This window comes from Pteronotus mesoamericanus, unplaced genomic scaffold, assembly GCF_021234165.1.
Source record: "Pteronotus mesoamericanus isolate MK-2021 breed Mesoamerican mustached bat unplaced genomic scaffold, CSHL_Meso_final scaffold_125, whole genome shotgun sequence".
Lineage (NCBI taxonomy): Eukaryota > Metazoa > Chordata > Mammalia > Chiroptera > Mormoopidae > Pteronotus > Pteronotus mesoamericanus.
The window spans coordinates 5359170-5372922 of record NW_026555304.1 but is presented as its reverse complement, the minus strand read 5'-3'; the positions used below and the strand labels follow the sequence as shown (position 1 = coordinate 5372922).

General features: G+C 36.1%; 1 protein-coding gene across 3 annotated transcripts in view; it reads right to left on the bottom strand.

The window, feature by feature from the left end:
- AUH (AU RNA binding methylglutaconyl-CoA hydratase) overlaps positions 1-13753 on the bottom strand; it is a 150290-nt gene that overhangs the window by 102396 nt on the left and 34141 nt on the right. For 2 of the 3 annotated variants that reach the window (XM_054588036.1, XM_054588039.1), the window contains one exon: positions 8000-8086. The exons of the other annotated variant lie outside the window; for it this stretch is intronic. In XM_054588036.1, the coding sequence (XP_054444011.1) occupies positions 8000-8086 (87 nt within the window). The remainder of the gene's footprint in view (positions 1-7999; positions 8087-13753) is intronic. 3 annotated transcript variants of the gene reach the window in all.

Below are 13753 nucleotides of genomic sequence, written 5' to 3'. Positions count from 1 at the left end.
TTGTTGAATATATTCCACTTATAGATGAGATCATATGGTATTTGTCTTTCACCAACTGGCTTATTTAACTTAGCATAATATTCTCCAGTTCCATCCATGTTGTCAGAGTTAGTATTTATTTATTTATTCTTTTTTAAATGCAGATTGATTTTATTTATTTTTTAAACATCAAAGTCATTTATAAAATATTGAAAAATTTAAAACCATTATAAAGTCTCAGCAATTAAACCAACATGACACTAGCATAGAAATGATCAAGTAGATCGATGAAATATAATGAGCATTCTATAAATAAATGTATATATCTGTCTAACGATGCAACATATGGTTAAATTAGTGTTTCAAATCAATGGTAAGATAAGGTTAATTCAACAAATAAGGTGCATGGACCACTATTACTTGAGATAAAACAAATATAGAGCACTATTTCAACGCATTATACAAAAAATATTCAGGTCAGTTAAAAATCAATATGTAGAAGCTAAGGAGTTTTAGAAGAAAATATAAACTAATATTTTTCTTACCCTGAAGTAAAATATTCAAACCCAGAAGCTAGAAAGTAAAATATCGACAATATGACTATATTACACATTTAAGACAATATAGTAATATACATGTAAAAAAGTTAAAGGACAAGTAATAGATTGAGAAAGTATTTACCACACATCTAAAAAAGGGTTAATAGTTTTGTTTTTGTTTTGTTTTTAGGGAAAAAGATTCCACAAACCTTTTTCTTCATCTAAAACCAGTCCTTTAAGCATATTTTGCAGTGCTGGTTTGGTGAAGGTGTATTCTTTCAGCCTCCTTTTGTCTGGGAAACTTCTTATTTCGCCTTCCATTTCAATTGACAGCCTTGCTGGGGAGAGCAGTCCTGGTTGCAGGCCTTTGTTTTTCATAACTTGAAATATTTCTTGCTGATCCCTTCTGGCTTGCAGTGTTTCTGTTGAGAAGTCAGATACTAGCTGTATTGGGCTCCCTTGTATGTTACTAACTCTTTCTCCCTTGCTGCCTTTAGGATTCTCTGTTTGTCTTTGATATTTGCCATTTTAATTATGATGTGTCATGGAGTGGGCCTCATTGGGTTCCTCTAGAATGGGATCCTCTGTGCTTCCTGGACTTGTGTGACTTTTTCTCTCCTCAAATTAGGTAAGTGTCCCATCATGACTTTTTCAAGCAGGTTCTCTATCCCTTCCTCATCCTCTTCTCCTTCTGGTATCCCTAATATATGGATATTATTACGTTTCAGGTTGTCCTGCATTTCCCTCAATGCCTCTTCATTCTTTTTGAGTCTTTTTTCATTTTCTTGCTCTTTCTGGGAGCTTTTTTCTGCTGTGTCCTCCAGCTCGCTGATTTGGTCCTCAGCTTCATCTAGCCTGCTTTTGATTCCTTCTACTGTGTTCTCCAATTCAGAAATTGTATTCTTCATTGCCTCTTGTCTCTTATTGATAGTTTCTATGTCCTTTTTCATGCTGATATAATTTGCAGTAAGTTCCTCATAGTTTCCCTGTAGATTTTGGTCATTCTCTCTGAGCTCACTGAACTCATTGAGCTTCCTTAGAATCGCTGTTTGGAAGTCAATATCTGAGAGTTTACTTGCCTCTACTTTACTTAGTTCTCTTTCTGGGGATTTCTCCTTTCCTTTCGACTGGGGGTCATTTCTTTGTCTTCCCATTATTTGTGAGACTTTTCTTTTTCACTTCTGCTTCTTAAGTTGATCTGTCTTGATTTCCTGACTTTGCAGTGTGAACTTCTATGGTAGGAGACCGCTGTTTTTTTCTCTCTGGATCTGCCTCTGATGATGTCAGATGTTGATGTGTCTGACCTTAGGCAGTCTGTTTGAGACTTCCAGGGATCTACTGTCTGGATGTCTCCTTCAGCTGTTAATGTATTCACTCTGCACTCAGCAGGGCACCTTAGACAGCTCAGCGAGGGGCAGAGTCCCCCTTGGGTGTGGAGTTATTGGGTGTTCTGAAGCTGCTGCTGCTCAGTAGGGTGGTCTCTGCCTGAGCAAGAAGGGTGCTGCTATACAGGGGTGGGGTCAACACTGGGATTCCGCCAGCTACTCTCTCCATTCTCTCCCCAAAGCGTCCGTCCCCAGTCTCAAGCGTCTCCACACCACTCTGCGCCCCCTTTAGCCAGGGATCTACTATCTGTGGCTGCCACTCTGCACTCAGCAGGCCTAACTTAGTTTTCAGTGTCAATAAAGCAAGGCCTTTCATTTTCTTCTCCTTTAGGCACACTTGGCCATTTTGGGGCCTTGTTATGCTCAAATTCCTTACAAAATTAACACTGAGAATTTAAGTGGAATTACACTTCTGAGAATCATCTTTTTGATACTGATTCTTCCTATTAGGGAAGATACTGTGTCTCCATTTAGTTATTTTCTAATGTCTTAAAATTTCATAATTTCTCCATCTAGCTTGCATATATTTCTAAATCCATTTTTGTTCCTACTGTTAATGGCACCTTTTTGATGTCTTTTGTCTGCTACTGGTATAAAGAAAGACTATTGATTATTTTTATATATGAATCTTATCTATCTTGTAACATCTGTTTTTTCAAATAATTTGTTGATCCTCAGATTTTCAATTGAAAAAATCATACCACTTGAGAAGGACAGTGGTATATTTCTTCTTTTTCAATCATTCCTTTATTTCTATTTCCTGCCTTTCCACAGAGGCCTGGACTTTCAGGACAATGTTGAAGAGAATGGAGATAGTGGGCCTCCTGTCTTTTTCCTGACTCTAGGAGACTATTTTAACATTTTACTTCCAAGAAACAAATACTTTTCATCAGGCTAAACAAGTCCCCTTCTACCTTCCTAGTCTGCCTTCAGCTTTTTCTATGAATAAATTTGACATATCTAAAATTATTTTTATTACTCTATTGAGAAAAACATGATTTATTTTAATTGGCTAATATCATGAACTAAATTTAGTATTTTCAAATGAAAACTTCACCCTCCCTCTTGTATTTCTGGGAAATTCCAATTTGGTCTTTTTAAAAACCTACTGGACTTTATCTATATTCACAAGTGAGACTGGCTTCTCTCATTCATTTCTTCAACTCTTTTTGTCATGTCTATGTATGAAAGTTATCCTAGTCTGAATCATGAATTTAGAAATGAACTCTCACTCTACTGTCCAGTAGAACAGTTTGTATAAGATTGTAATGACCTGTTCCTTACAGATTAGGTAAAGTACCTGAAATGTAAATCGCTTACAGGGGTGTCCAATCTTTTGGCATCTCTGGGCCACACTGGAAGAAGAAGAGTTGTCTTGGACCACACATTACACCCAAAAAAATCTCACAATGTTTTAAGTAAATTTACCATTTTGGGTTGGGCCGCATTCATAGCCATCCTGTGCCGCATGCAATCCATGGGCCATGGGCTGGGCACCCCTGATTAAAACTGGACCTGGTGCTTCCTCTGTGAAAAAAACTTTTAACCACTAATTCAGTTTCCTCAGTATTTACATGAGTATTCCAGACTAGGTTCTTGAGGCAGCAATTTCACATTTATTGGCACAAAGATTTTCAAAGTATTTTCAGTAGATGCCTCAAACTGCAAGTAAGTACCAAACCCTATACCTACACTATTTTTCCTATACATACATACCTACCATAAAGTTTAATTTGTAATTTACACATACTAAGAGATTATCAATAAAAATAATAACAATAAAACAATTATAGCAATATACTAAAGTAAAATATGAGAATGTGGCCTCTCTCAAAATATCTTTTGTACAATACTCATCCTTCTTCTTGTGATGATGTGAGATGACACAGTGCCTATGGAATAAGAGGACTTGAGGTGAATGACACAGCAACTAGGCATTAGGCTACTTTTAGGGTTACCTGAACAAAGCACTGCAACATCATAACATAACAGAGATGGCCACTGAATGCCTAACTGGGAGAGAGCCTATGGAGCATGACAATGTTGGATGGCTCTAGTCCCAGGTGGGATGGAACGAGGTGGTACAAGATTTCATCATGCTACTCACAATGGTGCAATTTAAAATTTATGACTTATTTCTGGAATTTTCCATTTAATATCTTTTAGACCCTGGTTGACACAGGTAACTAAAACCACACAAAGAGAAACTGCAGATAAGGGGGGTAAACTACTGTACAACACCAAAGGTACAATCCATAAAAGAAATAATAGATATGCTGGCTTTCATTAAAATGAAAAACTAATGCACCACAAAAGACAATGTAAGAGAATGAGAAGACAAACCACAGACTGGAAGAAAATATTTGCAGAAGACATATCTGAAAAAAGACTATGGTCTAATATGTATAAATAACTCTTAACACTCAACAATAAGAAAAAAACAAAAATACTAGGCCAAAACCCTAAACAGATACCTCACGAAAGAAGCATATAAGCATATGAACAAATACTCTACATCATATGTCATCAGGGAAATGAAAATTAAAACACAATGAGATACCACTACACACCTATTAGAATGGCCAAAATCTGGAATACTGACAATACCAGATGCTAATGAGGATGTGGACCGGTAAGTTTCATTCATTACTGCAAAATGGTACAGTAAATCCACCTTGGAAGACAGACAGTTTTTTACAAAGCTAAACAGGCTCTCTTACCAAATGATCCAGCTATTGTGCTCCTTGGTATTTACGCAAAGGAACTAAAAATTTATGTCCATACAAAAGCCTACCTGCAGATTTTATAGCAGCTTACTCCTAACTGCCAATACTTGGAAGCAACCAAGACCTTTGGTAGGTGAATGGATAAATACACTCCAGTATATCCAAACAATTAAATATTATTCAGCACTAAAAATAAAGTATCAAGTCATAAAAAATACATGGAAAAAACTTTAATGCATGTTATTATATGAAAGAAGCCAACGTGAAAAGGCTACAAACAGTATGATTCCAACTATATGATATTCTAGAAATGCAAAATTACGGAGTGGTTGCCAGAGAGGGGAGAGGAGATAAGGAGGCCACGCAGAGAGGATTTTTAGACCAGTAAAAATACTCTGTATGACACAATAATGATTGACACAAATCAATTTCCATTTATTCAAACCCATAAAATGTCCAACACCAAGAGTGAACCCTAATGTAAACTATGGACTTTGGATGACTGTAATGTATCAATGCAGGCTCATCAGTTGTGACAAATGCATCACCCTGGAGGGGGGACATTGATAATGGAGGTGGCTATGCATACATGGAGGCAGGGAGTATACGGGGAATATTTGTACCTTCCCTTCCATTTTGCTATGAATTGAAACCGCTCTGGAAAAATAAAAACCTTAAAAAAGAAATGTTGAGTAGCTGTGACAGAAACAAATATATTTACTACCTGTCTCTTTTTTAAAAAAGTTTGTTTGCCCTTGGTTTCATATATTAGAGTAAATTAAATAGAGACACTTAGTTTCTACCTGCCCTTCAAAATCTCATTAAGCCACCACAAAAGACAACATAAAAATTTTATGTCCATTTTAATGTTGCAGTGAAAAGTATTCTTAAAAAATATTGGGGAACAGGCCCTGGCTGGTGTGGCTCAGTGGACTGAGTGCCAGCCTGTCACTCAAAATCAAAAAATATCGGGGAACTCATGGAAGAGCAAAAGGAAGACTGAATCAGGATCCACAACAAAAATTGCTCTAGTTACAATTACTGAAAAGAAAATGCCACTGCAAAAACAAACAGCTCTTCATTTAAACAGTTCTTCATTTAAAAACTAATTTCAGGAAAATTCTAATTTCAAACCAATAAAATAGAAGGAGGCTTAGAATACCAAGGCAATGGTTAAAATTGGCCGAGTATTAGCCACTCCTCCTAGCACATAGATAAAGTTACAGAAAGCATCAACTTTCACTTCCAAGATTAAGCTCTCTGACCAGTATGGAAAGCAAGTCCATGCTCTCCCTCAGGAGGCTCTGACCATTAGGTTGAGCTATACAGTGAAGCAGAGAAAAGCCTCTGTTAACATTAGCACAGGATGAAAAGGGGCAGAAAGATGACGACAACCATTCTAGAAGGCAAAACACATATATTTTTAAACTCAGCTCTAAAAAAGAAGAAAAATACAAGCAAACAACAATAACAAAACCACACAAGATTCCAAAAGACATTACATGGTCAAATTCTACTAATCCTTCAAATAACTGATGATTCCTTGTATGGCACAGAACAAGATGGAAAGGTTTTCACCACATTCTGTGAGGCCCATATACGCAATATAACCTCGGTACCATACCAGAAAAGGATAACACAAAAACTGAATTAGAAGATCAATCTCACTTGCAATTATATCAAAATACGTAAGACTGAATCCAGTGTAATGCAGTAAAAACCACTATAGCCACTAACCACAATGACCAGCTAGGGCTTACTCTAGTAATTTAAGGCCAGAGCAGTTGAAATAGAATAAAATTCCCTGCGCTTGATAAATTGCTGACAAAATATTAAAAAGTGCTCATCAAAGTCAAGTAAAGATAAGGATAAACATATTCACTTCAACAACTGAATCATGTACCAAGGGCTTTAGACAATGTGAAAATACGTAAGATTAAACTGTTCAGAAAGAAAAAAATTGCATTATTTATAAACACTAAACTTTTCATCTAGAAAAACACCAGAAAATTAATTGAAAAAAGGAAAAATAACTAATACAAGTAATTAGAAGGTTGGCCTGATACAAAATAAGCACATAGAATTTAATAACTTTCCTATAGAACTACAATAACCAGACTTAAACAGAAATGGGGAGGGAAAGATCCAACTCAAATATATTTATATAAATGCTGTAAAATAGCCAGGAATAAATTTGAGAAGAAAAAAGATACAAGACCAAGGCCAAATAACTAATTATTAAATAATGCTTAAAAAAAAAAAAGAGATGAAGGATGTAAAAAGGCAATTTACGGAACAAGAAAGGCAAGTCTAAATTAAAAAGATAAAATATGACACAACATCTGGGGAAATGCAAATTAAAATGTTAAGATGCCTTTTTTAAAACCATGGAAAATTTTAAAATAGCAACATTAAATGCTGGCAGGAATATGAGGAAACAAGTATTGTCATATAACTGATGGGAATATAAATTATTGCAATCTTTTTGAAATATAATCTGGTAGTATTTATTATAACATACAATGAACACATGATTTTTAGAACTGAAATTCCATGTTTAAGAACCTATCCTATATACCAGGTATGTACACACAGAGAAAAGGAAGTGTAGAATACACAACGAGAATGTGGCCTTGTGCAAGCCAAGGAGAGAGAGGCCTCACCAGAAACCCTGCTGACATCTTGATCTTGGAGTTCTAGACCCCAGAACTGTGAGAAATAAATTGTTGTTTTTTTAAAAAAAAAGAATCTATCCTATAAATACACATACTAATGATCTAAAAGTCTTGGTACAAAAATATTCATTGCTTGTTTATAAAGAACCAAAAAAAACCCCAACTGTTCATTAATGAGGAAATAATTTTCAAAAATAATTTTAAAATACGGATGAGACTATGCTACGAATTACTATTCTGCAGTATATTAAAAAGTAGTAACAGTAAAGTATATTGACATGTACTCAGATATTACACAAAATATTACACAAAAGTCTGCAATTCAATGGAAATAGTACAATCCTGTGTATGTAAAAAACAAAAAAAATCCAAGTCATAAATACATTTGTATATAAAATTATTTAAGAGATATAGGTACTGTAAGTCAAAGGCTTATGCCAAATTACTCTTTGTTTTGAAATAATTATCTTTATATACCATGTCTTCATACATGGAAGGCCTCTTTAATTATAAAACGTTCTTCACAAATTTTCAAATCAAATATATGCTATTTTATAACAACCAGCTACAGGTCACGATTATCTAATTATATAAGTATTTTGGCCAAATTTTATATATAAAGACTATGCAACTTTTTAAACATGATACTTAAGGTTATCTTCAGCATGCTAAAAGAAGAACTTAATTGTGCTTACCGATTTCATTAATCACTGCTCTTATTTTGGAGACAAAAGGACCAACTTCACTCGAATTCATTTTGACTCTTTCCTTAAGATCAGCACCTGGAAAGTATTTTATTCACAAATATAATCTAGTTATGAACAAAATTTTAATGCAATATTTTGAAATTTTTTAATTCATATATAACTTTAAAAGTAATTGAATTTATCTACTGAAGGAATTATATCACCTAAGTTTTCCTTCTCAAAGACAAGCACTAGGAAGAATAACCTATTTGTTTCTTCATATACCTGAGAGCTTAACATAATGGTTCTCAAAACTCTGTAGTCTTAAAGCTCCTTTAAATATCAGAGGAAGAGACTGTGTAGAGTATATGTACTGACAGTTACTCTATTTGAAACTGAAACTACAAATTTTTTAAATATTTATTCCTTTAATAATACAAATAAACCCATTTATGTTAACATAAATAAACTACAGATTGATGCCACTTTCTTGTTTCTTGCAAAGATATCGGCAATCTTACCCACCATTGCTTTTGCCCCATCAGTGCAAAGGTCAACCCGGTGAAAAGGGCAAATCAGGCCTTTCTACCATGAAAATCATTTCACGGGTGCCTGCCTTGGGGACTACAGATTACACATGAGAATCACTGGCTTTAAACTACAAACAAACTGACAATTTTGTAATCAAAGAATCATAACTTTGGAACAGAAAAAAATAGAATTCTTTAGGGAACCATTTACTCTGTGGCTCAGTAAAGACATTCTTTTTAATAAAATTAAATTATCTGAGAAGAGTAGGTCCCAATTTAAATAAATGGACAAATAGAATATGTAAAATTAAGAGCATAGAAGGCATACATTCAGATACTGCCTCTCTTATTAGTCCATTTTAAATTAATCACAACTAGAAATAATACCAAGTACCAACAAGCTGACATTGGGACATTCTGAGCCCACACACTTCCTGCAGGAGTGAGAACTGCAGCTGACATTGAGAGAGATATATACACTATTCATATATACACACATACCTAAATATATACACACATACACACAACTATTATATATATGTGCTCTAGAAAAATCTCTCAAACATATGCCCAAGGAAATAACATTCAATTCAACACATATAAAATAGCAAAAAATCTGAAATAAGACTTCCAGTCAAGATGAAGATGTACATAAACATGCTTCACCTCCTCATACAACTGGAGAAAAAATTACAGCTAGATTACAAAACAAGTATCACCCAGAAACATCATAAAATCAAGCTGTCTGAAGTCCAACAACCAAGGATTTAAAGAAACTATATTCATCCAGATGGGTAGGAGAGTCAGAGATGCAGAGGAAGGTGGACAGAGTAGACAGAGGTGGAGAGAGGTGGGGAGGCGCAGGGAGGTGGCAGAACGGGTGGTCCCACATCCATGTGTGGTGGATATAAATCCAGAGAGATATCTCAGGAACAAGGGATCCCAGCCCCAAACCAGATCACCCAGCAGCCCAGCATTCCAGCGCCAGGAAGATGAATTCCCATAACTTTTGGCTGTAAAAATGAGCGGGGGTTGGAGCAGGAGAAGAAACTGCCAGATTATCAGGAGACTTCTCTTAAAGGGCTCACACAGGCTTAGGACTTATGCAGACTCCCCCACGCTGGAATTGAGCATTAGGGCAATAGCTGGAAGGGCACAAGTGTCCTAAACGGGGAAAAAAGTGAAGCGACTGGAAACAGTGTGAGTGCTGGGAGACAGCTTCCTCCCAGGCAAACCTCCAGAAGCCAGGTGGCAGCAATGTCCCCTCTCCAAGCACTACCCCCACAAAGAGCCACAAAGCCGTTAAACGGTTTGCCACATTCTGATGATCACCTAAGGCTCCATCCCACACAAATTACAGGTCACTCTTCCACAACAGGCCATGCTAGTAAGACAGGGAGTCAAAGCAGCTCTACCAAATACACAGAAACAAACACAGGGAGGCTGCCAAATTGAGGAGGCAAAGAAATATGGCCCAATTGAAAGAACAGAACAAAACTCCAGAAAAAGAATTAAACAAAAAAGAGATAACCAACTTATCAGATGCAGAGTTCAAAACCCTGGTTATCAGGATTTCCAAAGAATTCACTGAGTATGGCAACAGCATAAAAAAGACTGAGGCAGAAATGAGGGTTACATTAAGTGAAATGAAGAAAAATCTACAGGGAACCAAGAGCAGAGGGGATGAAACTGAGTATCAAATCAATGATTTGGAACATAAGGAAGAAAAGAGCAATCAATCAGAACAAGAAAAAATAATTCAAAAAAAAAAAAATGAGGATAGAATGAAAAGCGTCTGAGGCATCTGCAAACATACCAACATCTGAATCATAGGGATGCCAGAAGAAGAGGAAGAGCAAGAAACTGAAAACTTACTTGAAAAAATTCTAAGAGAAAACCTCCCTAATTTGGTAAAGGAACTAGACTTACAAATCCAGGAAGCACAGAGAATCCCAAACAAGTTGGACCCAAAGAAAACCACACCAAGACACACCATAATTAAAATGCCAAACGTTAAAGAGAAAATCTTAAAAGCAGCATGAGAAAGGAAGAGTTACCTACAAAAGAGTTCCCATAAGACTGTCAGTGGATTTCTTGAAAATATTTTGCAAGCTACAAGGGATTGGCAAGAAGTATTCAAAGTGATAAAAAGCAAGGACCTAGATTATTCTATCCAGCAACACAATCATTTAGAATTGAAGGGCAGATAAAGTGCTTCCCAAACAAAGTAAAGCTACAGGAATTCATCATAACCAAGCCATTATTTAAAATGTTAAAGGGACTTATTTAAGAAAAAGATCAAAACTTTGAACATTAAAAAGACAACAAATTCACAATTATCAACAATTGACTCTTAAGGGGAAGGGAAAAAAAAAAAAAGCAAACAACCAGAACAGGAAAGGAATCATAGATATGGAGAAACTTTGGAGGGTTATCAGCTGGGAGGGGGAAGAGAGAAAATGGGGGGAAAGATGCAGGGATTAAGAAGTATAAATTGGTAGGTACAAAATAGACGGGGGGATATTAAGAACGGCATAGGAAATATGAAGCCAAAGAACTTATATGCACGACCCATGGACATGAACTAAGGGAGGGGGGATAGCTGGAGGGAAGGAGGGTACCAGGCAGAGGGGGCAGAAGGGGAAAAATTGGGACAACTATTACAGCCTAATCAGTAAAATATATTTTTTAAAAATTGGAAATAACCTAAATATTAACCAAAAGGATTATTAATAAAACTGGGAAATAATTTGCAATGGAATGAAGGAATTAAGAGTATAAATATGGGTAAATCTAAAAATGTTGAAGGATACATAATTATACACATTTATAATTATATATAATTACAGAAATATAGACAGAATATATAACCATTTTACACAAGAATGCTATTTAGGAACATAAAACATGCACAGAAATGATAAACACCAAATTCAATTGGTGTTGACCTCTGGGGGAAGGAGAGAGATGTAACTGGCAATGTGCACAGAGGAAGGACTTCAACCTTTGTAAACTGAATTGCTTAAGTTAGGTGGTGGGTACTCAATATGTTAAACATTTTTGGATACCTGATGCATGTCTCCATAATTAATTTTTTCCATGAAGAATTAAAATTCAGCATGAAAGAAAGAAATGTTATTAGAGCCAAAACAATTTCTAAACTAATAGGATATATTTGTTAAAAGAAGAATGGTTCAACTCAGTGCCACTGTTAACATTGAGAACATAATTTTAAATTGAGACTATATAATGTTGTTCAGTGTATATTGGCTAATACATATTGGTTAATGAAAGTAGCTAAATGCAATGCTATATAGGGGAGAGGAGTAGATAAAGAGGAGACTGACAGGGACTCTGAACGAGCTGGTCCTGAAGGAGGTCCCTACAACTACACCATGAGGGCCCGTCAAGTCCTCATCCTCAGGGTGCCCTCTGACTAGTGCTGCAGTGGGGGGCTTTCATCCACATTCTGATTCTGTGACCACACAACAAGCTTTAAAAACACACTCAGGCTAGAGACTAGGCTGCTAGAGCTATGCCAGGAGCTAAAAGGAATCAGGGTGGTGTCCTGCCACATGTAGCCCATTCACTGTCCACAGCAGAGAGATTTGGAAGACTACTCTGGTAATTGAGGGCAGCCTTAGCCACACACATCAGTATGGAACTTCCTCAGGATTCAAGGCTTATTTTAGAAATAATTACCTTTCTCTATGGAATGTTAACCATTTGTATTGTGATTTTGAGACTACTTTTGAAAAATTGTAGTATCTTTTAGTTTTTACCTTGGAAACATACCCTGCGATCTTGAACATTTCAGAACCTGAAAATATAGTTTCACCTCTATTCCTTCTGTGATCATAAATTTTTTATTTGACAGTATCAGAAGTTTTATTTGAGGCAGAATATTTCTCAGTTCTTTTACTTCTTAAATTCACTTTTTAAAAAGTTAAAAATTATTTCCTTTATATGGTTTAGACTCTCTAAGTCCATGACTATTCCCCTCAGGTGTGCCATTTATGCTGTCTGGCAATTTTACTGTCTTTCCTATTCCACCTGCTCTCCCATGTACATCTACAGACAATTCTGTAACCTCCCTCTTCCTCAAACTTCAAAACTCTTACACAATCATGATACCAACTCACTGAGGAAACAAAATCATTCAGAACAGAAATTCCACCAGCACCTACCACCAAATCTACCCACCTACCAGGATTGGAACCTACATATGCTACCTTCCCTCCTGTTACCACAGATGGACTAATTCATGGTGGAAGCCAAATGTCCCCACCATGTAGCTTTGACCTCCAGGTTAAGATCACTAGATTCTACCCTTTCTTGTTTCTTAAGGGATTTCACATCAACAACTATCCTCATCAATAGTATCCCTCTTCAGAGAATCATTCGGATCAGCAACAATAACTGTGTAATGCTACCCATCTTAAAAAAAAAAAAAAAAAAAAAACTGCATGGGCTTTCATTGCTAGCTCTGATGAATAGCTTAGTATCAGACCAATTCTTCTAGGAATCACCAGATAAAACATGTAAGACAGCTGTCTGAGGACAATGTAGAACTATACAAAGTCAGCCAAAAGCAAATATAAGTTTCTGTATGAGGTTCCAAAGTAAATGTAAGTCACAAAAAAGGTAACAGAAATGGGAGACAAAACTGGATCTCAGGGATAGCCAAGGACAAACAACCCAGGCTTTCAGTGGAGACCGCTGACGGTTAAATACAACACAGGGCAAACACAAAGAAAATCATACCAAGACCAACTGCTAAAAAACAAATCAAAACCAAAATTTTAGAAGATGCCCTAAAACAATTAAGACCTCTAGCTGACTTCTCAACAGAAAATGGGTATATTTAAAGTGGGGAATGAAAACGGTTGCTGATTTAGAATGTGAGACTAAGCAAGGCCATCCCTCACAAATAAAGGTAAAATAAGACTGACTCTCCCCGCCGCCAACACACACACACAATTTGTCACCAGCAGGCCCACACTAAAAGAAACATTACAGAGAATTCTTCGAGCAGAAGATTATAAGAGGAGAGTTTAAAATCTTATTATATATTGCTTATTAGAGACATACCTTAAAACATAAGGGCTCAGAATGGTTAAAATAAAATGGAAAAAAAAACATGCAAACATTAACCAAAAGGAAACTTATAGGGTCATCTTAGTATCTGACAAAACAGACCGAGGGGCAAGAAGCACCACTAAAGTTGGAGGGT